Genomic DNA, 26,916 nt, shown 5'->3' on the forward strand with positions numbered 1-26,916 from the left:
TTTAATACATTTGGGATATGGATTATTAGTAATCACATAAAAGGCTTACCAGCTGTTACTGAGCAGTGCAAATCTTTAATTTCCTTTCTACCTTCTGTAGTCAACTGACAATTTAATCCTAAAACCGGAGAAATGAAAAAAAATTTTTTGAGTGGTAATGTCTTTGCATTTGAAATCTGTATATATAGTAGAAGGAGAGTTTGGTCTCAAAACCATTGATGGAAGAGAAAAACCCTAAACGGGCATGCCAATTTGACATTGAAAGCAAAGTTTTGTTAAAAACAGTTGTAACCAGCCCAATTGTAGGACTAAGTCCCAGATGTAAATACCCTTTTTAAAATGTTTAACTTGAGGTAGTATTAACCAAAAGAATTAATGGAATAGCCTTTTCTACGATCTTACTGTTTTTGTGTTTCACAAACAACATTAAGTAGAATCAGATAATGGATAAAATGCCTAACATCATTCTTTCTCTTAAGCCGTGTTTTGTACCCAAATAGATGGATATTAATTTTAGCATTTTAGCATAGTTAAGAATAAAATGGACTTAGAAAAAACAGAATATTTAGTTACAGAGAAGATATATAAATTAAATAATCAATATATAATATTTCTTTGAGGTATTTCATTGAGTAAAGGATATTTAGCATAAGAAAATTTCTTTTAGAAAAATATATATGCTCATTTACTTGGTACCCACCTAATGCTTTTTCATGGTTGCCTGATAGGATTTACAGTCTAAAAGGACTGTTATATCTAAAGGATTGATTTTGTCCGTCATGTGTAGGGCAGTGCTAATGTGGCAATCATTTCTACATTAAAATAATATTTCCAGACAGATTTTAAAATGAGATAAGTTACAAAACAGTTTGTGCACTGTGATCCCTTTTTGCAAAATGAAAATCAATGCATAATATACAGCAAAATATTAACATTGACTTTGAGAGGGGTGACTTTACAGGTGATTTTTATTTCATTTACGCTTATTTTTATTTTCTAATTCTTCAATCCCAGCTCAAGCCAAAAAAAGAGAGAGAGAGGTGGTGGGAAGGTAGTTATCACAGAACCTGAAAACAGATGTATGTAAACCTTCGAAGGAGCAAAAGGAGGAAGATCCTGAAGAAGATCCCGAAGGTTCTCTGTGAAAGATGCAGCTACAAAATGGATGACCCTGTCTCAGCTCAGGCTCCTCAGCAGAAGCATCAGGAGAACTGCAGCGATTAGTATACAGAGGGTGCAGACTGTAGGTACCATGATCTCCGTCATGATCTGCATGTAACTTAGAAAAGGCTCTGCGGAGGGGGAGAGAGCAACATGGCAGATGAGAATGTGGTCATTTTGGCGAATGCAGCTTCATCCTGAAAGCTTCAGTTGTCTGGATAAACTTGGAAAATGGCATCATCACACTTGCTAATTATTCTCATTTGCTATAAAAGAGAACCTGGTAAATTAAATGTTATAAAAAAATTATGTGAGGGCTCTGTAAGATATTTCAGAAAATATGGATTAAGAATGCTTAAATTTGGTTCTTCCATAGGTACTGTAATAAAGTCTAAATGTATGTCAATGCTAGTGCTTACTCAGAATATTAGCAGCCATATTCCTCAGTTTCTATAATTCTCTTTGGGGGGATTTAGGAAAGAAAATTCCTGGAAAACATTTGCATCCTTTCAAAAATGTTTATTGTATATCTTAAGAGGTATAGGAATTTCTGAATTGAAAATTTTCATGGTCATTCTTAACACAGCTAAACAGTCTTTAAGAGTTAAATGATAAGCATATTTCAAGTGCATTAACGTTGTAGTGGACATTTACGAAATACCTGCTTTTAAGTTTTGTGCCAGGCACCCTTGGTTACCGAGATAAATAAGGCACAGGCCCAATTCTCATGGAGCTCATGGGCTCAACAGTAAATTCTACATCATGTCTCTACATTAAGTTTATTTTAGTTTAATGGAATATACATCTTTAATATTTGCCTGATTATTTAGATGAGGCGGGAGGGGACAGTGGTATATTGGCCTGTAAAAATAGTTGAATTGGTAGGATTTGGTCTAGCATTTTCCACCTCTGATACCACATGGAAGATGAATTCATTAAAACAGGAAGTGTATTTCTCTGGTTGCCCTTATATAGAGAGAAAGACAAAATTCAAAGAAACAAATGATATGCGTTGGCATTTCTTGATGCATGGTTACATCCTGGTTATTCTACATCTCTGATCCTTTTAGATCCTGTTGCATTAGAAATGCCTTCTGTGAGAGCAGGGACCTTGTTGTTTATTGCTATGTCCCCAGGGCTTAAAACACCCTTGAGTCAATAGTGACTGCTTCATAATTACTTGCTGAATGAGTGAATATAATATCTAGAGTGTTTGATTTTTCTTCATTCCATTTGGTATAATGGTTGAATTTCTCCCTCCTTCCAACAAAGCCCACTATAACACAATAGTAGATTTATAAATTTACAGTATGATTCAGAATCAAACTAGAGTAGATATTTCTTTTTCATGGTAGATTTTTTTTTTTTGGTACATGGGCCTCTCACTGTTGTGGCCTCTTCCGTTGCGGAACACAGGCTCTGGATGCGCAGGCTCAGCAGCCATGGCTCACGGGTGCAGCCACTCCGCGGCATGTGGGATCTTCCTGGACCGGGGCACGAACCCATGTCCCCTGCATCGGCAGGCGGACTCTCAACCACTGCGCCACCAGGGAAGCCCATGGTAGATTTTTAAAACATATTTTAAGTGCTGATAGAAATTTGACATTGCTTCAAAGTAAAGGAAAGTCCATTTCTAATCATGTGATTTTGGAAGATTGACTTAAGGTGGGTCCACATTTTGAGATTTTGGTAATACCATTACATACGTAATTACATGGTTTAATTATCAAAGAATTAAACTCACCTGCAGCAAGCATCTGGTTGTTGATAGAGCAAGTTTCCAAGGCTTTGAGGTACCAACTTTCCACCTAATAAAAACCCACTTGATAAGTTGTCTTAAACTAGTTTTTTGCTGTTTGAAATCATGTTTGGAATAATATGGGGTAAGAAATATATTTTTTTAATCTGCTCGTAGTTTAAATCAGTTAATAGTTATTGAATGCCTATGTGCATCATTGTGAGGGAGCCAAAGAACAGTTTTTATTCTTGAGCTTATAAGCTAGCTATCTTTTTCTAATAATGCAATTACTGTCTTTTCTAGTAATGCAAAACTAGTGAATACCTGATAGTTATCAGTCACTGCTTCTATTTATAGTCCCACTAGGCTCACTCTAAAGAATGTGGATAAACAAATGAGTTTAAGACACTCTAAATTACAACTTATATTCCCTGCCATTAGGTGCAGCAGCATACAGAATAGAGAGCTGATAGAAAAATTTGTAGGTTATTGAAAATGGGAGGTTTTAAAGGATTTTTTTAATTATTACTTTTAATCTCATTTTGGAACCAGTGCATTTGTATCACTGTACAATTTGGTGGGAAAAGAAGTGAAGATTATACGGTCATTATATATTCAATTTACTTAACTTTTCATGTATGTTGAAGAATAGGTAGTATTTGTTTGCATTAAGATACAACATTTAGGATAACATTTAAATCACAGTTTCTGTTGACTGTCATAACCTAAAGTAAACAGGACTCCTGCATAACCCTAGTCTGCCCTTAATGCTCTGTGTGCTAGGATTGCATTTTACAGTGTCCTTACCCCATTCTAAGCAAACAAGCAGAGAGGTGGTGAAAGGGAAAGAAACAATGGGCCCACTTGCCAAACTCTACACCCCAGCTACCTAGCTCTTCTAAAATCCAGAATGAGTAACACTGATAATTATTCCTACCTCTTGAGGATTGGGAAACCCATTGGCAGTGATAATCTTCTTGTAATATTCAACTGAAGCCTTTGGATAGCGCGGCCTATTTTTCTTGTTGAAGTCGACATAGTAGAATCCATATCTATCTGAGTATCCTCTCTCCCATTCAAACTTATCCAACAGAGACCAGGAAGTATACCCTTTTATATTAGCACCATCTTTGATAGCTGCAAAGACATTCCATTTTTAATATGTTTCATTTTCTTGGAAAAATAGTATTGCGAAGATAATCTTAAATGTTTTCATCTATGAGATTCAGAAACACGTTTTAGTCAATCGTGTATTATCAGATTTTGCCCAAGTTAAATAGAAAGATATGTGAAGACCGTTTGTATCTCACCTTTTAGCATTTCATTTGTGTATCCTTTAAGGTATTGAATTCTCCACTCATCACATAATTGGGTACAGTGTAGTTTTTGAGATGCTCCATTTTCTGTCACATATATGGGTGGATTGCCGTATTGAGTCTGAAACGAATCATGGGAACACATATTGAAAGCTGCCATATTCTAATTGGGTGTGTTTAGCGTTTAGTAGATGCCACTTAACATGTTTATTTAGAGATGAGTGTAGGCAGGAGGCAAGTTCATATAGAAGAATATATTTCTTGACAAAGCATCATTTTAGAGAAAATATGCTTCAGGTCTTGTTCTTTCCCACATATTCCAGTACAGGTGAGAAGAGCAGCAAAATAACTAAATATGAGATAAGAATTTTAAAGTTTTATATATAAATATGTATATTATATATATACATATATAGTCATGAAATATTGCATATTATATTACATGAATATAATTTATATAATGTATAACAACCATGTATATGATCTATATATATGATTATTCATAGTAAGCATTCATCATTTTTTTTTTTTGGCCATGCTGTGCGGCATGCAGGATCTTACTTCCCTATCCAGGGATCAAACCCATGCCCCTTGCAATGGAAGCACCGAGTCTTAACCACTGGACCACTAGAGAAGTCCACATTAGTCTTTCTTGTTGTTTTCTTTCTTTCTTTCTTTTTTAGTCTTTCTTTAAGGCCTATATTGAGTAGCTTCTGAAGTATAAGTAACTGGGTTTTTAAATTAACTTTAAAATGTAGGCACCTGAGCTTATACTATAAGAACATGAATTCAGGTAAAAAATGTCCTTTAGCTTAATGTAATAATCACCTGAGCAAAGTTGAGAAGCCTCCTAAATCCCCATGGCACAGAATGTAGCCATTTAGACCCCAGATCAGGCCAGTTTGGGTCAACCAGTTCAACTAGGTCACGATCGTTCTGGTAGCTGGGCCCCTGGCGAGAGGGGTAGTTCCTTTCTGTGATGTACCGAGTCGTAAAATGACCTAATCCCAAGAAATCAGATGTGCCTTTAATGTAGCTCTTTTCCTGGAGTGAGAACACCGGTAACCTCGACATATCCAGGCCTTGCTCTGCACTCTTTCTTCCTAATGAGAGAAGAAAATAGAATTTAACCAAGTTTTATTTTCTCACAATCATTCTCTTGTCATGTACCGTGATGATACTGGCATGTTGACATGAAAGCTGTTATCCAGATCCTGGGCTTTGGAATTCATCTGTGTGGAAATTATGACCTTAGCCTTTCAAACTGGAATTTTGACATTTGAATGCTAGCCAAAAATTTTTAAGTTTATGTTGCTTAAAAGTATTTTAAGTATTTTTACAGATTACTCAGTAACGTGTGTGGACAATTGTGTAGCTATCTGGAAAAAAGAACTAGGTTATTCCTTACATCAAAAATTGGTAATTTTGCTTTCCTCTGAGAGGGGAACTGGAGGAGGCCAGTGGTAGCGTGGGGAGAGACACGGTCATGTTCAGGCCTTGTTGTAGTGTAAGCTAACATCACCTCTGTGTTGGGCAATGTCCTATCTTTCAAAATTGTAAAAGTGTGTGTCCTTTCAGCGACCAATTCTAAATCTGCTTATCCTACACTTTACTCATGTAAAAGGATGTATGTACAAGGATCTTCATTACAGATTGAGTAGCAAAAGATTAGAAGCAACCTGAAGGTCTGTCAGGAGAGACTGGTTAAAAACATGATGGGCTATCCATCAGTACCACATTATGCAGCCATGAGGATGAATAAGGCAGTGCTTCATACACGACAAGGACGAGTGCCAAGACGGATGCTCAAGTGAAACAAAGATGCAGAGTGTTGCGTACATACAGTACATGCAAGTATATACACATACCGAGCAGCAGTGTTCTTGCACACACGTGCACAATGCATCTCTGGAAGTGTACTTCCTTCTGGGGAGGATAGGAGCAGTGGGTGGGGGAGGGAAGGAAGCTTAGCTTTTTTCACTTTTTTGTACTTCAAAACATGTGAAACATGTCCTTGTATAATCTATGCAAAAAAAGTTTTAAATCAATGTATAAAGAGAAGTAACATTTTTATGAGTTGATCTAAAATGTAGCCATAAAAATGTTTCCAAAGAGACTGCTGGCTTAGATTAAATGAGTGAAAAGATTGCATTATTAAATTCCTTTAAATTATTAGCATGTTATTACTTTCAGTTACATGTAGTAACTTGAGAAAAACCACAGGAATTGTCACTGTAGTGTCTACTACAATAGCCACTCAGCATATGTGGCTACTGGAATATGGCTAATGTGACTGCAGCTTCAACTCAGTCACACTGAAGGATTGAATTTTTAATTTTGTTTAATTTGAATTTGAATAGACACAAATGGCTACAGACTGTCATACTGAACAGCACAGATAGGGGACATGCAGGACATTTCCATGATCACCAAAAGTTCTATTGGACAGCACTCGTCTAGAATTACCTTTCTTCATATATTTATTGTGAATGAAGGGCTGCTTCTGAGATGCCTGGAAGTAATTTGTGAATGAGATTTCAGGCAGAATGCTTTCACTACTAAAGAAAATATTAATTGTCTTATTTGTCAGTTATACTTAATAATGCTGAAACAAAAGAAAAAGAAAAAACTACTTAAAGGATCCTTCTTTCCACATTGTATAAGGGAAAAATTGAGCCCTGTTCCCACTTGAATTATCATAGAGTTGGAGTTGGTGGGGTCTGGGATTATTGGCTTTAAGCCCAAGAATTGTTCTATGATAGGTAATCAATTTGGCTTTTTAGTACAATCTTGTAGCGCCTGCAGTGGCCTCTGAGGGTCCCAAGAGAGCAAACAGCATGTGAATGATGGGGTGTGTCTGCAGGAATGTTCCATATGGGCATTGTCCCATTGTGAGGGCTTTTTCCTTACACATCTTGAGGAAATCATTCTCAAGACTTTGAGTGTATGTGTACAGAACATATCACAGAACTGGTTATTGTCAAAAGATTTTTAGAGATTATTTTGTCTAATCTCTTCATTTTTAGGTGATAAGACTGAGACAGGACGAGGTGAAGCACCTTGCTCAGAATCACTCACTGGTTAGTGGCAGAGTTGGAATTAGAACTTGCTGCCTCCTATTCCAGACAAGTCTTGATAAATGGTGCTTTAGAAAGGGAAATTTTTGAAATGTTGAAACATTCTTAGTCAAACATCTAAAATAGCCTTGATGTATGAGATATAGCCTATTTCACTGTCATCCTCGTCTTTTTTAGGGAGGTGTGGGCTGATAGCTCTAAATCACAGTTATATGTTTAGATTCCTATAGCCAGACACTGCTGGTTGCCTACCCATTAGACCCATGCCTGTCTTCTTCCATGCCCTCTTTTCTCATCCCCTTCCAAAGGGCCACATCCTTTCTGGGAGTCTTGACCCCTCCCCAGGCTCTGAGGCTCTCTAGCCCTGGTGGTCTAGGGCACCTTGGGGCATTTGACAATTCTGTCCCTTGAGGCACAGCGGGAAGTCAGCTGGGAGTAGATGCTGTTTCCTGGGAAGATTTTCCTTGTTCTTAAAAACAGGTATGATAGTACTATTCCCTTTTTTTCTGCCTCAGGGTGTTGATGTGTAAAGGTGATGTCTGGAGCTGCTACAGCCATCTTGTGGCCTTGGGGAGTGGCTGATGAGCTAGCTAGAAGTGCCAGAGTGGAAAGATGGACTGAGTCTGGGTTCTCAAAGACAACCCTGAGGGCTGGATTAATTAGCTGTGGATTATCCTTTTCTGGATTTCAGGTGAGATGATAAAGCTCCTACTTTTCAAGCCATTTTATTCGGAGTTTTCTGTTATGTGGCAGTTAAAAGCATCGAAATTAATACAGCCTTGTGAGCTCTGTCTTTATTCTCTGACACTGTGGAAACTAGAGCTTGGAAAGTATTTCTCAAGTGGCAGAAAGAACCAGCAATAGGACTGACACCACCCATGACTGTGTCTTTGACTTCTCACTCCTACTTCACTACAGTTGGATGGAGTGGAGTGGGGAGGAGACAGGAGAACAGAACACAAAAGAGAGCAGCCTAGAGAATTGCTAAGTTTTTTCCCCTGGATTCTGAAATTCTCAATTTCCAGGTTTAGGAATTTGTTTGGATGTCCCCCACCCTCCCAGTTTGAATAACCAGTTCTAAATTCTTTGGGAGCTGGCTTATCCCTCGAGTGCCTCACCCAAACCAACCCAGTGTGTTCTTCTATCCCCCTGCCTTTTGGTCATTTCACTTGAGCTCAATACCGTTGCTGTGGTATCTGGAGTCTTAAAAACGTGACGTGGCTCACCGATATGGTCCTTCATGACTTGTGGGTAGTCACCGGCGTAAATGGGGTTGGCAAACCAGCCCAGGCAGAACTGTAGGTATCTCTCGGCAGCCTCTATGTCCTTGGGGTTACTAATGTCCACAGGTTCCCCCCAGTCGCAGTTTAATGAAATCCCCACCAGACCTTATAAGAAGAGAGAGAAAAGGGGGTGGCACGCAGAGTGACATTGCTCCTCTGGTCACCCGTCTGTTCTCAGCGCACATGGTGGCGGGGCTCACCTTGCTGCTTGCTGCGCCATGTGTTGTTGTAGGAGTGCCAGGCTTGGGCATGGGCCTGGAAGAGAAAGGAGCCCATCGGAGATGCCTGCCTCATTCATTTCTCTCCTCCCTTTCAACCCAAGGTGGCCTTTCTCTCCTTCCTAACTCTAGAGATCATTTTAAGTCCTATGCTTTTCACGAGTCCAGCCTTGATTAGCCTAATCCATAGTCTCCCTTCCTCTGACCTCCATTTTCTTTGTGCTGTGGAGGAAACTTGCTCTAAATCTGGCATAAACACATAAGCCACCACTCTGTGTTATTTATTGTCTCTAAGATTTTTGCTAACATGTCTTGTTTCATTCCTGGTTGTCCTCTGTAGTAACTAGGCAGTGCTTTCAGCACAGGTGCTCAGGAAGTTAGGAAAATATAATACCAAGCATCTGGAACAGTCTTGAGAAACAGAATCCAAAATGTGCCAACCTGCCTTCTCTCCATGTTCTCTCCCAGGGACCCACTGATATATTCAGAGCCCTGCCCTTTAAATAGTCACAGTTTAAGAAATCCTAAGCCAAATAGGGAAAGATGAGAAAGTTCTCTTGCTGACATGAATTTGAGGGTCTGGTATGTCCCCAGTGATCCCCTGCCTGCCCGCCTGATCAGATTGTCCACCTTCTGTTGAGAGTCCATTGGGGCCATCATGCCTTGCACCCCTGTTCCCCAGTCATCATCACCTGGACCCTCATATATGTCCTGGAATGTGACCAACCCCCCCGCTGCTTCTCAAGCCTTTCCAATAGCCTTGTAATTCGCCCGTCGTTATCTCCTCTCAATGTCCCCCTCAATTTCTGCCCTAACTGAGCCTGACTGCCCCTAAAGACCGCAGCCACGGCAGCTCTTTCCAGCAGACGCCATTTTTTCCCCTCACACCCCACACACCTTAGGAGAGTGCCTGTCTTGCTCTTTGTTGCTGCTTCCAAACGACTTCTCTTTCCTCCTTCAAAAACTCCAGGTCCTTTGAAGTCCATGCTATCAGACAAGCACTCCTAACCCCTTCCTGCTGCTGTCATTCACCAACCTCCAGTTACTTCTGCTCGGTCACTGAAGATGCTAGCCCCTAGCTCACTATCATCCCCCCACTTCCTCCTGTCACCGTTCCTCACAAAAGAGTTTAGACCTGTAGGTGACAGTTTTCACATGCATGTGCTCCAGCCCCTTGGCTAGATTGCAAGCGCTATAGGGAGCAGTCACGCTGTCATCTGGGCTGCAGTGTCCAGCAGAGTCCTGGATGGCAGGACACTACCTCATAGATCCTCATGGAAGGGAAGGGGACCATGTTAAGGTGAGGTGGCAGACGACTGGGCTCAGACACGGGCCCTGGGGTGGGCTCCGCTGTCACTGGGACTCACCCTTCCACCTTGAACCCAGCCTTCACTCCCGGAAGGACCCACTTCACCTTAATGACGTGATGTGCCGCCTTGTATAGGCCCGTGCCATGGAGCTTCAGTCCAGGTGCGTGGTGGCCCGTCTCGTAGCCTTTTTCTGCCATTGTCTGCAGGGATGGCAAGTGGGGACCACAGGACCCGTGAGAAATGACAGGGTACACTCCTGCCTGGAAAGTGGGTTTTCCCACCTGGAGGGGGGCCTTGCTTACCCGAGGGTCACTGAAAGTGACCCAGTGCTTCACCCGGTCCCCAAAGGCCTCGAAGCATAGGCTGGCGTAATCACTGAAGTAGTTGGCTGTGCTCACATTCTGCCACCCACCATAGTTGACCTGGAGCAGCTGCAAACAGAGGGGTGGAGAGAGAAGCAGGTGCCCCACCCTCTAAAGCATGGATAGTACTCCATCTTCTCCCCATCACCTCCCTGAAGCCAATGTCTTGTCCTCTGACCTCCCACCACCCTGTGTCACAGAGAGGTACATAAGCGGCTCCTCTGCCAGCTGGGCCGTGATACCACAGAGCCTTGTTGAACGAATGAAAAAAACTGCTTGAATAGTGATGTCTAACTGTGAAGTTCTTAAGCATGTTGAGGCTGTATGGAAATCGCTTGGGAGGGGGCGCTCGTATATGAGCACATACAGTTCTAACAACCTGGGGGAGAAAAGGCTAAACAAACTTGCTCATTATTCCATCAACTCTTACTCAAAAGATGCTTCTTTCTTTATAGTCTGAGTTGTCATTTCCAGGCCAAATGTTTTGGAAAACATCAAAATCTGCGCTTACCACTTATTACAAACATCAGTTAAACCAGTGGGAACTCTCCGCCATGGGTAAGTTGGGAGATTTCTTCTTCACTCCCTGCCATCTTCCTGTCCCGAGCCAGAGCCCAGACCCCAGCCTTTACCTCCACCTTGGCAACCCCAAGTGCCCAGATCAGGCTCCCTCCTGCTGAGCTGAGCTCCCCTTGGGCCTCTGAGCCTGCGCAGCCTCACCTGTGGGAGATCCCAGTGGTGCAGGGTCACGATGGGGGTGATGTTGCTGTTCAGAAGGGCGTCAATGAAGTCACTGTAGAATTGGATTCCCTTCTTGTTCACCCCGTCAGCTGAAGGCGAAATAAAAGGGGGGACTTGATGAGAAAGGACCTTGGCCTTGACCTTCTGAAGTGCACTATTCCTGGGCCCTGGAGCTTTCTGTAGCCCTGAAGGCGCCCTCAGCCCACCAGCACTCGGGTCTCAGATGGTGGAATAGCTACTGCTGGGAGCCCAGCTACCTGCAGAACCCGTGAGAGCTGCTGCTGGGGAAACTGTGCTCATGGTCTGTTCTCGCCGCCCAGGACTCTCTGGTGTCCCCACAAAGCCAGCGCGGCCAAAAGGGGCCACTCCTGGGCTGGGGCAGCGTGGCCTTAGCTCACCTCGCACACCCGTGGGCAGGAGCCGGGGCCAGGACAGGGAGAACCGGTAGTGGCTGACGTGCAGCTCCCTCAGCAGAGCGACGTCCTCCTGTGCAGACAGAGGTGGTGGGTGCGGGGCAGGGTCAGCCGGACCCCACTAAGGCCCCTCCTGTACGTACTCTTCATCTACGCAACAGGTGTGACGCCACCTGCCCCCGCTTACGCCTGGGGCTATGCCAGGAGTCAAGTAAAATGCAGGATATGAGGATGCTTTGAGAAATCCATCAGGGTGATGGATCCCCAATCCAGAGAGGAAAGTGGGTGCTGAGCAAAGGGACAGAGGATGAGCTGGTCCCGCTCTTCCCACAGGGGGCCCATTCCCATGCAGGGACCAGGGGTTCAGGCTACTGTGACCTGTAGGCCCTGGGGTCATGGCCTCAGCCCTTCAGCTGCCCATCGCTTAGACTAAGGCACTGGCTCAGGTGGGGCCCAACTTTCCTTTCCTCCTTCATCCACCTTCCCACATCCTGGCACTCCCTCCCCAAGCCCCAGTCACCACCGACCCCTCCCCGCTTGGCTGCACTGGGACTGGGGATGTTTAGCAGAGCACTTGGTTGACATTGTCACTCGGGTTCCCCCAATATGTCTGTCACCTCCCAACTCTCCCTAGGTGATGCTCAATCATACACACACATGCACACCCATCACTCACCTGGACCTTGTAGTAACCGTTACAGGCCACGTCTGCAGTCTCCTCCCCAAGCACATTCCCTTTCCTACTGTGCGTGAAGATGTCCCAGATGCTGGGCCCTTTCCCGTCCTGGTCCCAGGCACCCTCAGTCTGGAAGGCGGAACTGCCCACGCCCCAGGTGAAGCCTGCAAATGGAGACCCCAAGCTGGGCTCTGAGTCCCCTCCCACTCCCCACCCAGTACTGGGACCCTGGGCTGTGCCTCCCAGGCCACAAGGCAAGCCCCCTCCCCAGCAGCCTGCCGTGTCTCCCTAGGAGTGGGAGCATGTGTGGTAGGGCGGGGGGAGGGGGGGAGACACAATACGTTAAAAGCATTCATCTGTACCATTTTAGCTCTGATTTGCATTTACTATCTATACAGTAACTTTAAAAAAATTCTGTTAGGAACTTCTTTTATTTCAGAACAACTACATGGAGTTATTTTCCCCATCCTACCTTTAAGGAAGCTGAAACACCAAACTCCTTGACAAGTCAGCCAAGGTAGGCAATCTGACAGACAAATGGACAGACAGACAGACCAACGGAGGAGTGGACATACCAAGTGGGAAGGTTCCATAGTAGAAGGAGCCCTCTTCTAGGGATTCCTTCCTGGTGGCCCCCAGCCTGGACACCAGCAGTAGCACCCACCAAAGAGTGACAGCCCTCACTGGCTTCATGGCTCCCGGCTCTCCCCCATACCTGAAAAAGCACATCTGACAGGTGTAGGCCCATGCAGCCAGGGCTTGGGGGGGAAGATCCTGGCTTTGGGGAAAAAGGAGGGGAGGAGGTGGGACGGGGTGGAGGCGCTTTATCTAGAGAAGCGTTGGTTCTTCTGGGGTCAGCTAGTCCCTGGCTTTGCTGGGACCCACCAGCACAGGCTGAGGCTGTTCTCCAGATAGGATTCCCAAGTTAAACACTAAGGAGGACAAAGACCGGGCATGGGGAACTCTGGGTCTGATAGGCAACGCTTCAAACCACCCCTGTCCCTATCTTATGGGGGAGACCCAGCCTATACCCTGTGATGGCCTCAGTCTGATGGGGAAACCACTCTGCCTTAGGGACGCTCCAGTCTGATGGGGCTGGCAGGACAACCCACAGAGCCCCTGCAGCACCCCACCTACACACTGTGGCCTATGCAAAGAGACAGACCCCTCCCCAAGCCGGGGGTCATGAGCAGGGTCACCATCCCAGGGTCTTCTGTCCTAAGGGTCAGGGCAATTCCCTTTCCCTGGGCTCCCCTCTCTGATGCCAGCCTAGCCAGCTTACCCAGGATTGTCCTCGGTCCCAAACACCCCCAGAGTAGCAGCTGGTGGCCAGAGCACTGTCAGACTGACCCCCTCAGGGCCTGTGCGCCCCCCACCAAGAGCAGAGCCTCAGCCCAGCGAAGGCTCTGGTTGGGGGCGTGACCAGTGGCCTAACCCCCCTACAAAGAGCTTCAATAGCCCCAGTTCAGTGGGGAGGGCAGGAATGCTGAGCTGGCCAGCGGGGCCTGAGTCAGCAGCCAGGAAGCTTGGCCCTGGGCCCGGGGCATCCAGTCAGCCCCCTCCCAGGGTAGAGGAGCAGTGACCCAGTCCCCTGGTCCCTTCTGGGCCCAGTGTGCTGCCTTCAGCCCATCTCAGCCTATGAAACTCCAGGTGGTGGCTGGGTGGGGAGTAGTGTGTGTGGGCATCTGTCTCTGTGTCCACCCCTTCCTGCTGCCAGAGAAAGTTCACTGTAGAAGGTAAATTTGGTTCTCCCACATCACCTTCCTCTCTTTGGATCCCTCATTCATTCCTTTACTGACTCACTCATTGAATCACGACTGTCTGGGGAATTCCCTGGCGGTCCAGTGGTTAGGACTCGGTGCTTTCACTGCTGTGGGCCTGGGTCGATAGAGCCCTGGTCCGGGAGCTAATATCCCACAAGCCTCCCCGTATGGCCAAAAAAAAAAAGAAGATATATTAAAAAAAAAAAAAAAAAAAGCACAAGTGGCAGCTAGATCACACCCTCCCTGGAAGCTCAGCACCTCCTGCTCTCCACCCAGGCTGCCAAGGAGGCCCCCACTGTGCTTCCTTCACTACGGTGCCCTCACCTCTCCATAGCCCTTCCCTCCCTCCCCCCACTTGCGGCTCCCTGCATCTCACTCAGCCTTCAGCCTCCCTACCTTCAGCTAAGCCCCACCGTAGATCCTTAACGGGACAGGTCTTATGACCCCTTTGTGGTGGATTCATTTCTTTCTGCCAGAGTGAGGTGGGACCTGGTCTGAGTCCTCCAGGGGTTGGGGATCTTGCCGGACAGGGAGGCCAGAGGGAGTGTAAAAGCAAGGTGGTTTTAAGCGCTGTGCAAAAATCAAATCAAATCAATCAATCAATAAAAATAAACACTGTGCCAGGGATCAGGGCTCTAATGGAAGGATGGACAGAACACTGTAGAGGTGCAGGGAGGGAGGGGACATTGGACAAGATACTTGAAGGATATGGAAGCACTCGCCAGATGGCGTGGAGCACGTAGGGCGTGGGAACTGACAGAGGGGACGGCATGAGCAAAGGCTCTGAGGTGTGTTTGGGGACCTGGCAGCTTGGTATCTTCTCTCCTCTTGCATCTGTCCTACAGTGACCAGGCAGGGCTGTGTCCTCAGGTGAGCAGACCACTGGACGTCACCCTCGCGGCCTGTGGGTGGACTGCCGTGAGAGTCCAAGGCCAGTGGTGCGCTATCTGCACCGGCGCTGCTACCTGCCCCGCCAGGCCTGTGGGCCCTGGGGACTCTGCTCTCCAGGCTGAGGTTGGCAGGAAACATAAAACTTTAAGACCTGATGTCATCTCTGAAAAATGCCCCCTTCTCTCAGAGCCAGGGGCCTAGTGTTTGTGATGAGGGAGGGGCTAGTCAGCCTGGCCTGGCCAGGGGCTGCTTGGGGTCTGACTGCAGACCCAGTCTCCACCGTCTGATCCCCATTCTCCTCCACAGGCTCCAAGCTGGAAGGATGTGGGCCTCACAGCTGGGTGACCACCACCACCCCCCCTCGCTCCTCCCAACCCCATCCCACTCCAGGGCTGCTTGGGCCCTGCCGGAGGCTTGGAGCAACCAGGGTAGAACCCTTCCCTTGGGTGGGTGGGGTGTTCTAAAGTCCCTGGAGGCCAGGCCTGGCTGAAGAGCATGCGTGTTGGGGGATGGGTGGGCCTCTTTGTCTTCCCCCTCTTCTCTCCCCGCAGGAGGCTGCAGAGTGAGGGTCCCTCTGCCAGCAGCCTCTGTAGGGCCCAGGCCAGAGTCTAAGCTCTATGACTTTTAGGAAGGGACTTGGTAAAAGCAAAATGTCTGGTCTTCCGTCCTGGGAGCACCGATGGGTCCAAGGCACAGGGGCGCAGTGGGTGTGGGCATGGGAGAGGCTCAGCTCAGCCCGCTCTGTACCTCTGGATCCTTCCGAGGGAATCGAGGGGCTGGCGTGGGAAGGACACTGGGGATCCATGTCGCCAGGAACTGGCCGTGGGCTCCAGTGACAGGCACTTCCTCTCTCCCTATCTAGAATGAGAGCTACTATCCCTGCTGGCACTGCAGGGCCCAGCCATTCTATTCCCTGGTCCTAGGAGCTAACCTTTCTCTCTCTGGAGAGGAAGGGGCCTCTAGGCCCCATCCAACCCTCACTTCTTCCCACCAGCTCTGCAGCCCAACTCAGCCCTGCCCAGCCGGGAGCTAAGGGGACAAGTCCCAGGAGACAAAGTTTAGTGCCGTGTGACATTGGGCCAGCCACTGCCCCTCTCTGGGCCTTCATTTCCTCCTCTAAGGAGGCTGGCTACCAGCTGTCTGGAGTCTTCCTCAGCTCTGGGTTCATTAAAGAGGTGACAGGCTGTTGTCAGGTTGTCTTGTCTCTGCAGGAGCTGGGCTGGGATGGAGGCAGGGGATTTGCAGGGATCAGACTGGGGCTGGTTGAGCCCATCCGGGTGTTGGTTGGTGTTTTGTGTGTGTGTGTGTGTGTGTCTCCTTTCTCTTGGGGAAGGAAGCCCATCCTGGGGTGCAGAGCTGTCCTGGGAAGCAGGAGTACAGGGCCAGGCGTGGGGTGCTTGGTTTATAAGGAGCACTATGGGCCTGAGTCAGACTTTCTCCTGAGTTTTCTTCTGAGGATGGAGCAGACAAGTCCTCTGTGACAAACCACTGGGAGAAGAGTGGGGGAAAGGTGGGAGGGATGAGGAGAGTGGCCTGTGGAGCGGAAGAGGGCGGTGGTTAGGATCAGAGTCTCTGGAGTCAAGTACATCTTTGAATCCCAGCTCAGCATCTGCCAGCTGAGTGTTCCATACAAGTTACTGAATTTCTCTGAGCCATTTTTCATATATAAAAGGGGATGACAGGGACCTCCCTGGTGGCACAGTGGTTAAGAATCCACCTGCCAACGCAGGGGACACGAGTTTGATCCCTGGTCCAGGAAGATCCCACGTGCCGCGGAGCAACTAAGCCCGTGCGCCACAACTACTGAGCCTGCGCTCTAGAGCCTGTGAGCTACAACTACTGAGCCTGCGTGCTACAACCACTGAAGCCCGCGCGCCTAGAGCCCGTGCTCTGCAACAAGAGAAGCCACCACAGTGAGAAACCCGTGCACCGCAATGAAGAGTAGCCCCCGCTCGCCGCATTTAAGCATTAAATGACGTGATAGATGTAAATGCTTCTTGCAGGGCCTGGCAGAGAGAAAAGCCCCAAAACTATCTCTGTGAGAGTTCCCTGGTGGTCTAGTGGTTAGGATTTGGCGCTTTCACTGCCGTGGCCCAGGTTCAATCCCTGGTCCCGGGACTGAGATCCTGCAAGCCACGTGGTGAGGCCAAAAAACAAAAACAAAAAACTATCTCCATCATCAATGCCATCATATTGTGAAGGCTGAAATCCAGCTCTGCCACTCACAAGGGCTCTCTGGGCGAGGCACAGAGCCTCAGAGGGTAGACGCTCCCTGATGTTCTGACAAGGGGTTTCCATGATCGGAGAGCTTTGTCTGGGAGATGCCAAAATCCCTCTGTGCTGTGGGCTCTGCAGGAGCCAGGCCTCTCTCCGTTGAGACCAAAGCTCCGCTCCCCAGAACGCCCGTCACTGCCTGAGGGCAAGGTGCCTAGGGTGTCAGCAGATTTTGAGGGCTGCTGCTAGTTCTGGCTCTGTGAACAAAACCCAGGGCCTTTTACCTTCCGAGTGTTGATGTTAACTTCCAAGGTCCACTTCATTTCTCTGAGCCCCTACCCTGTATTATAAAAATGTGCAAACACAGAAAAATGGAAAGTTTATACTGCCCACACTCTGTGCCCACCACTGAGACTATACTTGCTTCATCATACGTCCATCCCTCTTTTCCTCTCTCCACCCAGCAATTCATCTTACTTTTTGGATGCATTTCAAAAGTAAGCTGCGAGTGTCAGTTCACTTCACCCCTAAACCCTTTGGTAGGCATAGCATTAACTATATTATGGTTCTTTTGTTTTCGAGGTAAAATTTGCTTGCAGTGAAACTCACAAACCTTAAATGCACTCTTCTGTGAGTTTTGACAAATTCAGTCACGTGTAACCAAACCACTGTTAAGATATGGAACATGAAAAAAAAAAAGATATGGAACATGAATTTGTTTCTTTCAAACTGAGTCATGCTGCATCTTTCTGAGGACTTTGGGGGAAATTCCCATGGGTCTCAGAAGCAGGAATCCATGTCATCTTCTTTCCCTCTGATTTCTGGCTGCTTGGAAATTCTGAGATACGTTTGTGGCCTGCTTCCAGCATGTGTACAGGACATGTTATGCATTTCTGTGTCATCTTACTCTCCCTTCTCTGCGATTTCCTTGTCTGTTATTTTTAAATCCTGCTGAGGTATATACAACTCTACAAGCTGGTTCTCAAATCCTTTTTTTGGAACAAGACTGAAGGAGTTCTGCATAATCATAGTGGAATTTTCAAGATATTTCAATGGTTTGTGGTGGCCAAATATGTGAAATTGAGGCTGTTCCAGTAAATCTGGAATGAATTGATACCCTATCCACAGAGTATGAACCTGTGTGTAGAGTATGCATGTGTACACACAGTGTTGGAGGGCACACATACGAAGAATTCTTTTCTTGGTCCAGACACTGGCATTGGCAGTGAAACCATTAATTCCCAACCCAAAGAGCCCACTCACCAGTGGCCTTGCTGCCTGGGACCCCTGCAGGCGGAAGCTTGGGAGGGGATGGCAGTCTGAATAGTGGTCTTGGAGGGCTGGAACAAGCCATGATGATGGTGACGTGTCCGGCACCAAGCTGCCCAGCCAGCCAGCGCTTCCCCACCGGAGCTCTTTGGTCTGGGCTTATCTGCTGGTGATTTCCCAGGTCCCGCCTCGCATTTTCTCCCCTCATTTTCGCTCGTGGGGAGCCCCTGGGCCAGCTGCCGAAGACCTCCCACACAAGCCTTCAAGTTCCAGGTCATGGAGGGCGGCAAGGGTGAGGATGTGGGGTGTGGAGAGGGGAGGAATCTCAGTAAAAATGGAGGAGAAACCTCCGCAGCTTTTCTCTCCTCAGAACATTCTCTGAGTCTGTCTTCCAGAGCATCTGTGGCAGACCTCATTTCACTCCTATTTAGGAGACTGACTGGAGTCTGTCTCTTCACTAGACTCTTATCTTTTCTGTTTTTATCCAGCATTGAATACTAGTTGTTTAAGGAATGAAGGTTTTTTTTGGTTCGGTTTTGTTTTCCCTCATCCTTGCACAGAAGGTGTGAGAGCAAGCGCAAGGGATCATCCCTGGGCAGGGAGCAGGCTTGGTGGGGAAGGTCTGGGGTCCTGGTCTGACAGGTCTGACAGAGCTACACAGAGCACTTCACCTGGGATGAGGCGCCATCTTGGAAGAGGGGAGCCTCGGTCCATCTACAGAGAGCGTCTTACGGAGCCCTGCTGGCGACTCCCTCCTAAGGAGGAAGTACCCACAAATTCCAAACATGGGCTCAGAAGTTTTCTGAAACAATCGCCAGGTATCCAAAATTTCAAAGACAGTGAAAGATTCTAAGGCTTTTATATATTACATATATAAATAGAAATATATATTTATTTAAGTCTAAAAAACCATACAGAAAACATATGAATATATTCACATTGCAAAGAAATGGCAACCAGCTCTGAAATATATGGAGTAAAAAAGGGTAAGGCCCCTTTCCTTGTTCCCTTCTCCCACCATCCCTCCCCCAGGTGGCCACTTCTGACAACTGGCCACCGTCCCTCCCTGCATTTTCTCTGTATTTTCATGGAAATTGGGTACATAGGAGAGGTTTTGTTTGATGCTCTACATTAGCAGAGCTAGATTGGTAATATTGTTTGGCAACATGCTTTTTTTTTCATTTTATAATATATGTTGGAGATCTTTCTGGATCAGTGCACCCAGCACTGCCTCATTCATTTTAATGCCTTCACAGCATTCCATTGTATAGATGTTCCATAACTGATCTATCCAGTTGCCTGTGGATGGACATTTTTTTTTTCTTTACAGTGCTTTGCTCTCACAAAGAATGCTGCAATGAATATGCCTGTTCATGTAATTTCATACCCGTGTATGTATTCCTAAACGTGGAATTGCTGAGTCAATTGATCTTTCGATGGATGTTGCCAAGTCGTCTTTCTCTAGAGGTAACCTCGTTCTTTTTAACTGAAGGATATTCAACACCAATATTTAACCAACATAACCAGTTAGAGATGAGATGGAACCGTAGCTCAGAATGTGGGAGCCAACACTGCCTTCTGCCCATGGTTGGGGAAGGACTTGACTCCTGCTGGGAGCTCAGTGGCAAGAGGGGGGTATGTTTGCTCTAGATAATCCCTGAGGAAACCATCACTGGTCAAGAGCTTTAGTTTACAGAGTAGATTTCTGTGCATAATCAATCTCACTTAACCCTACTGAATGAGGAAGGGCCATGTTACTCATTTTCATCCCATTCTACAGATGAGAAAACTGAGGCTCGAAGGAGTCACACTCAAGTGACTGGCATGACCAGGGTCTGAGACTCCAACTTTCAGGTGGTTTTCCACTGTGTCAACAGCTTTCCCCTTTTTCTCTGGGTCCCTTCCTCTGCCTCTCCAATCCTTACCACCCCCTATACACCAAATCCTCCCCAGACAATGCTGCCCTCAGGATCACCCCCAAACGCAACTCCTCGGGTTCCAATAAACCCAGGAATATGCAATGAGATTAGAAATGGTTCCAATTCGCCTGGAACACATCCCTGAGGCTGTCTCAGTGGGAGAATTTATACCTTCTTATTGCTCAGACAGGCTCAAGGACAGATGTGAGGCCTGGACTCCTTCCTACCCAGCCCCTCAGCCCTCAGGGGCAGAAAATTAGTTACTTACGTTTAGAGGATAAATAACTGGGAGGAAAAAGATGCATAAATGAATTCATGTGTAGAAAAGCAAAAGACCTAGTTTATAAAGGTGCCCACTCTTCATCAAACCCAACGTAAAAACACTCAGGACTTTTTTCAGGTCTTCATTTCCTTATGCAGGCTCCTGTGTCACGTAAAACTTAAATACATTTGCATGCTCTTCTCCTGTTCATCTGTCTTTGTCAGTTTAATTTTCAGATCCATCCAGGGACCTTAAGAGGGTCAGGAGAATTCTTCCCTCCCCTACAGTCCCCTGGTATTCACACACTTGTGTAATTTTTGTTTCCCCTTGAACCAGGGCTAGACCTAGTGACTCACTTCTAAGGAAGAGAATACAGCAGAAATGAGGGGAGGTCACTTCCGGGGTCAGGTCACAGGAGGACTGAGTGCTTCCCAGGTCACTCACTTGCTCTGAGGAAAGGCAGCTGCCATATTGTGAGCCGTGCCACAGGGGGGCCCACAAGCTACGGAACCGATGTCTCCCTCAAGAGCCAGCAAGGACCTGAGATTGCCAACAGCCATGTGAGTGAATTTGGAAGTGGATCTTCTCCCAGCCGAGTTTTGGGATGACTGCAGCCCCAGGCAACTCCTAGATTGCAGCCTCCTGAGAGACCCTGACCCAGAGGCCTGGATGCCTGAGCCACAGAAACTCTGAGGTAATAAATTCTTGTTAATTAAGCCACTAAGTTTGAGGGTAACTTGCTACTCAGAAATAGGTACCTAATACACATTCTACGGCCTATAGTTTCCTATTGCTGGATGTCTGGGCTGTGTTTAACATCTCATTAATACAAAATCCACTTTAGTGAATATCTTCCTTTCCAACATGCCTTTTCTGAATTTAGGATCACTTCCGAAGGGTGATCCCAGCAGGGAGATAGTTGAGGCCAAGATTCCAATATGTATGGTTTTTCATAAGCATCCCCAAATTGCTGTCATGTAAGGAAGGGAGTGACCAAGTTGGGCCACCAGGAGCATCCAGGTCCCCATTCCCACACGCCCTTGGCCACATCTTTCTTGGTCTTCCTGGTCATCTATGACTCCAATAGCCATCAGGTAATGATAGCACTTTCCCCTCCTACCTCTCAGGGTAGGCAACTTGAAATCAAAATCATGTCCATGAAAAGTCCCCCAGAGCCTGCACAGTGCTCTGAAGGCTGAGAGAGGTTAGGGTTTTTCTTAGACTCTCGGGATCTCTCAGAGCTCAGCCCCTTTCCATTTCATAGAAGAGGAAGCAGGGACTCAGAATGGCCAGGGCTGTGCTCAGGGTCCCACGGTAATTCACGGCAGGGCAGGGACAGGACAACCCAGGTCCTTTGCCTCCCTGTGTAGAGCTCCTCCTGACCTACTCAGTCTCCCAGCTTGCCTGAACCAAACATCCAGACAGAAGCGGAGGTCTCTCCTTCAACCCCTAAGGACTCAGAAATTCTACACATTTTAAGAAAAGCTGGCCCCCAATCCTCCTTCTTTTGCTGACCTGGCCACCCAGCCAAGCACATCTCCACCCCATGTGGCTCTGCCTGGCTTGCTCCCACATCTCACGGCAGGGGGCCCTCAGCTCCCACCTCCTCCTCTCTCCAGGACCCCTCTCTTAGGCCATGAACCCTGCCTGGGCTGTCTCCATCCCCTTGTCATTGTAGCCAAGAAAACAGGAAGTGTCTGAGTCACCCGCTCTCCCCTGGGCTTTAGCTGTCTGGGCCCGAGTTCTGGAGTCAAAGAAGGACAAGGAGGAAGCATGTTGGCCTCACAGAAGCCAAGACTGTCTGTGGAGCCCACATATCCAGCACTGCCTTGCAGCTCGTGGGACCCCAAAGAGCCAGTGGTCGAGGGACTCCCCAATTCTTGGGGTGAAAGAAAGCACTCCCTTAAGACATGGAATTCTTGTGTTGGCTCCGCTTCCCACCAGCTGTGGGCCATGGGCTTGTCTGATGGTTCTTAAGCTTGGTTATATCTTACAATCACCTGAGCTCCACCCCCAGAGATTCAGACAAAAAAAAAAAAATAAATTACTTGAGGCCTAAAAGGATGTCATTGTCCTTCAGTTAGGATTTTAGTGAGCTTCTGCCAGGCATCCAGGATCACCTCAGTCCAGTTTCAAGGCTGAAGAGCTCATGACTTACCCAGATAATCAAAGCCAGAATATAGAACTTGTGAAGGTCAGTTTGTTTCTGGTTCACTCTTATCCTTTCTTTTTTTTTCTTCTTCCTCTTCGCGCCACGCGCAGCTTGTGGGATCTTAGTTCCCCAACCAGGGATTGAACCCTGGACCTTGACAGTGAAGGTGCCGAGTCCTAACCACTGGACCGCCAGGGAATTCCCACCCTTACTCTTTTTTTTTTGTTTGTTTGTTTTTTTGGGTTTTTTTTTTTGCGGTACGCGGGCCTCTCATCGCTGTGACCTCTCCCCCTGCGGAGCACAGGCTCCGGACGCGCAGGCCCAGTGGCCATGCCCCACAGGCCCAGCCGCTCCACGGCATATGGGATCTTCCCAGACCGGGGCACGAACCCGTGTCCCCTGCATCGGCAGGCGGACTCTCAACCACTGCGCCACCAGGGAGGCCCCTTACTCTTTTTTAAAAACAAAATTTTATTTATTTTTGGCTGTTCTTCGTCGCTGCCGGCGGGCTACTCTTCTTTCCAGTGCACGGGCTTCTCATTGCGGTGGCTTCTCTTGTTGTGGAGCACGGGCTCTAGGCGCACAGGCTTCAGGAGTTGTGGCTCATGGGCTCAGTAGTTGTGGCACATGGGCTCAGCTGCTCTGCTACATGCGGGATATTCCTGGACCAGGGCTCGAACCCGTGTCCCCTGCACTAGCAGGCGGATTCTTAGCTACTGCGTCACCAGGGAGGGAAGGGCCATGGCCAGTTTTTTTAAGTTGCCTTCATTAGCAAGGTGGGTCTGAGTCACCTAAATCTGCCTTTACGGAAAGTAAAGTTCCTCTCCAATTCAATTCTAACATGATAGTGTTCCTACTAAATTTTTTGATCCTATAACTGTACCCCATTTTTTTAAAACTGAAAAGATGAAAAAAATGTACATAAAAAATGTATTTATTTGCTTTTTCTGAAATTAAAAAAAAATTCAAAACAACAATACCAATATGAATTTAAAAAAAAATGCAGCCAGAGACATCCATCCAGTATTGCCTGACGTGACGGCCCAAGTCTATGCAGTTCTTTGGGACCTCACTATAGCCTTTCCTCAGGCTCTTGTGGCTGGCCCAGTGCAACACCTCTCCCCTCTAGCTAAAGGGCAAGTGAAACTAGGGGTTTCCTTCTAGACTTTAAGTTCAGCTTGCAAATCTTGATATTCTCTTTATGTGCAGCAAATTTTAACAACCTCCTTTTAGAGGTCTTGCAATAATGTTTGGTCCAGTGTATAAACTCAATCAAATATCTTAAAGTATTTTAAACTTTGTTTAAAAATGAGACTTCCGGGCTTCCCTGGTGGCACAGTGGTTGAGAGTCCGCCTGCTGATACAGGGGACACGGGTTCGTGCCCTGGTCCGGGAAGATCCCACATGCTGCAGAGCAGCTAGGCCCGTGAGCCATGGCCGCTGAGCCTGCGCGTCCAGAGCCTGTGCTCTGCGACGGGAGAGGCCACAACAGTGAGAGGCTCGCATACCACAAAAAAAAAAAAAAAATGAGACTTCCTATTTCAGTACTCCATTTCTAACTTAACCAAGAAGAGCTTCCTTCCTGAGTACTAAGTAATCCTTACAAAACCAATTAAGTTAAACTCATAAAAAAAAATCTAAATTAAATAATAGTAAAAGTTAAAATATGGTGAATTTAAAGTTCTCTTATAGGTTCTAGTACTGTATATAAACTCGTTAAGCGTTCAACTTAAAACCCTCAGTTTAAATTACTCAGTTTTACACTTTCAATGGTTAAAGGCCGTCACTCTAAAAGACCAAATTATCTTATACATTACAAGCATTATAAGTGCCAAATATATACAGATTACTTCTTAATATCAATGTCATGGTCAAGTAGCTCATATCCTTTTTTTTTTTTTTTTAATATTTAGTTATTTATTTTATTTTTGGCTGCATCAGGTCTTAGTTGCGGCATGCAGGATCTTTCATTGTGGCGCTCAGGCTTCTCTCTAGCTGTGGCGCTCGGGCTCTGTAGTTGCCAGAGCACAGGTTTAGTTGGCCGGCAGCATGTGCAATCCGGGTTGCCCAACCAGGGATCGAACCTGCGTCCCCTGCACTGGAAGGCGGACTGCCAACCCCTGGACCACCAGGGAAGTCCCAGGTAGCCCGTATCCTTGGTGCCAAATTGTACACACACTTCCCAGTTCTGGTGCAGCTCCCCTCTCAGGCTGATACCCTGATTGCATTTTGACTCTTAAAATGGGTGTGATGGGCGGAATAATACCACTGCCCCAAAGTTGTCCATATCCTAACCATATTCACCCAGAACCTGTGAATATATAACTTACATGGCAAAAGGGACTTTACAGACATGATTGTTAAGGATCTTGAGATGGGAGATTAGCCTGCGTTATCCAGGTGGATCCAATGTAATCACAGGTCCTTATAAGAGAAACAGGGAGGCGGGAGAGTCAGAGGGAGAGTGGTGATAACAGAAGCAGAGGTTGGAGTGATGTGATTGCTGGCTGGCAGGGAGCCATGAGCCAGCATGGCTCTAGAAGCTGGAGGACGTAAGGAAGCAGATTCTACCCTAGAGCCTCCAGCAGGAATGCAGCTCTGCAACACCTTGATTTTAGCCCTGTGAGACCCATTTGGGATTTGTGTTATCTGGGACTGTAAGTTAAGAAATTGGTTTTGTTGTAAGCCGCTAAGTTTGTGATAATTTGTTACAGCAGCAATAGGAAACTAATGACTCCATACAAATAGAATTTTTCATTTAGCCCTAAGGCCTCTGAATTCTATGTGACCCTAAGATGTTTAAATATCCATTCCATTGAACTTTAAGGACTTGGCCTCGTTCAGTGTGGCCACGGAAGCGCGTACTGACATGTGATTGTTTTGGTTCATTTCTAATCAGAAGGCGTTCGCATCCTACAGCTGATAGTCCTAGGTTCCTGGAAGATGGTGTCTGACGCTACTGGGCTTATTGATATTCAGGCACCTGAGGACAGTGTGAGAAGTTGGTTCTGGTGGCCATTTGATGAGACCAGTTCCCCCCATTCATTCCTCAAACACTCCCGGAACACCGTGCCGAGGGACACGGTGGTGCAGGGGACCGGGTCTGGACCCTTAAAGCACTCAGCTGTAGAGGGAGCCGCAGACAGTCATCCTGACGTGGTGTGGACAGAGCAGGGACAGCCAGTGTGCAGAACATTACTTAGCACAGAGGAGCAGGAGAGGAGGAGGTGGTCAGGGGCTTGGAACACATGGGCTGAGAAGGGACAGCACACAGGCTGTTTGAAATGGGGCCTGGCCGGGCTGGGAAACACAGAACCAATGGCGGTCATTTCCTTGGTGGGGAGGGGAGGGGGGTGAGGAGACCCAGGCTGGGGCTGGTGGACATCACGCTGAGCCTGGTCCTTCCATCAGCTTGCACTCAGGTAAGCTGGGTTCCAGTCCTGGCCCTATCTTGTGACCTCAGTTTCTTCATCAGAACAGTGTCATTCATGCTAGAATCTTCCTCTCCACAGGGAGGCAGGAGACCACCAGGAGGATGGAGGATGGCCTTTGTCCAGGAGCCTGGACTGCCAACTTCAGAAGATAAGCTGGGCCCCAGCCAGTTGCAGCCACTGGGGGTCTGAGCCCACCACTCACCTTTGAGGAAGTCCCCTGCCTGCTTCCTACTCCTCAAGGCCCAGGCCTTAACTGGCATTGATGACAAAACTGGCGACCCAGTGAATGGTATGTGAGAAACAGGAGCCAGCTGCCAGCCCCGGCTGAATGAGCCGGAATCTGGGAGTGGGGTGTGCCTGTGTGTGGAGGGGTAGTTCTGGGAACCTGAACCCTAGAGGACCCTGGAGCCCCACTAAGGTTGAGAATCTCTGGGTTACAGGCCCAGGATTCGAGGCTGGGTCCACATGGGCTGACCCACCCCCTTTCACTGACAGGCACGCGCCTCACGCCTGGCCTTCATTGTGGTAGCATTTTCCATGTGTGCCTTCCCACGGTGACTCTGGGGTTTGTGCATGGCCCCTACACACTCACACAGTCACACTAACAATGTTGTGTCACACAGACACATGGACTTGTTTTCTAAGGAGGGCTGCCAGAATTAGCAAATAAAAATGTAGAACACCCAGTTAAATTTCAATTTCAGATGAGCAGCTTAT

General features: G+C 47.1%; 3 protein-coding genes across 5 annotated transcripts in view; 1 reads left to right on the forward strand and 2 right to left on the reverse strand.

The window, feature by feature from the left end:
• The window catches only part of ZWILCH (zwilch kinetochore protein), a 42,052-nt gene extending 40,580 nt beyond the window's left edge, over positions 1-1,472 (forward strand). For all 3 annotated transcript variants that reach the window (XM_060169678.1, XM_060169685.1, XM_060169695.1), the window contains one exon: positions 1,015-1,472. The gene's annotated coding sequence lies outside the window, so the exon portion shown is untranslated. The remainder of the gene's footprint in view (positions 1-1,014) is intronic.
• Positions 1-26,916, reverse strand: part of TIPIN (TIMELESS interacting protein) — a 249,307-nt gene that overhangs the window by 185,237 nt on the left and 37,154 nt on the right. The window lies entirely within an intron of this gene.
• Positions 996-12,988, reverse strand: LCTL (lactase like). The gene is made up of 13 exons (XM_060169709.1): positions 12,871-12,988; positions 12,296-12,459; positions 11,605-11,692; positions 11,186-11,295; positions 10,406-10,534; positions 10,208-10,303; positions 8,776-8,830; positions 8,519-8,680; positions 5,044-5,318; positions 4,210-4,336; positions 3,837-4,036; positions 2,906-2,969; positions 996-1,292 (listed from the first exon to the last, which is right to left on the reverse strand). Exons 1-13 carry the CDS (start codon positions 12,986-12,988, stop codon positions 1,177-1,179), a joined length of 1,704 nt encoding a protein of 567 aa, XP_060025692.1. The 3' UTR covers positions 996-1,176.

The sequence above is a fragment of the Lagenorhynchus albirostris genome, chromosome 1, assembly GCF_949774975.1.
Source record: "Lagenorhynchus albirostris chromosome 1, mLagAlb1.1, whole genome shotgun sequence".
NCBI lineage: Eukaryota > Metazoa > Chordata > Mammalia > Artiodactyla > Delphinidae > Lagenorhynchus > Lagenorhynchus albirostris.

Bases quoted from the DNA above. Each gene is read 5' to 3' on its own strand.
- LCTL (XM_060169709.1), bottom strand. From the start codon at position 12,988: ATGAAGCCAGTGAGGGCTGTCACTCTTTGGTGGGTGCTACTGCTGGTG. The intron at 10,535-11,185 runs GTGAGGCTGCGC...CTCTGTTTGCAG, and splicing joins ACCACTGGGATCTCCCACAG to CTGCTCCAGGTCAACTATGG. The intron at 2,970-3,836 runs GTAGGAATAATT...GGTTTTTATTAG, and splicing joins GGTTTCCCAATCCTCAAGAG to GTGGAAAGTTGGTACCTCAA.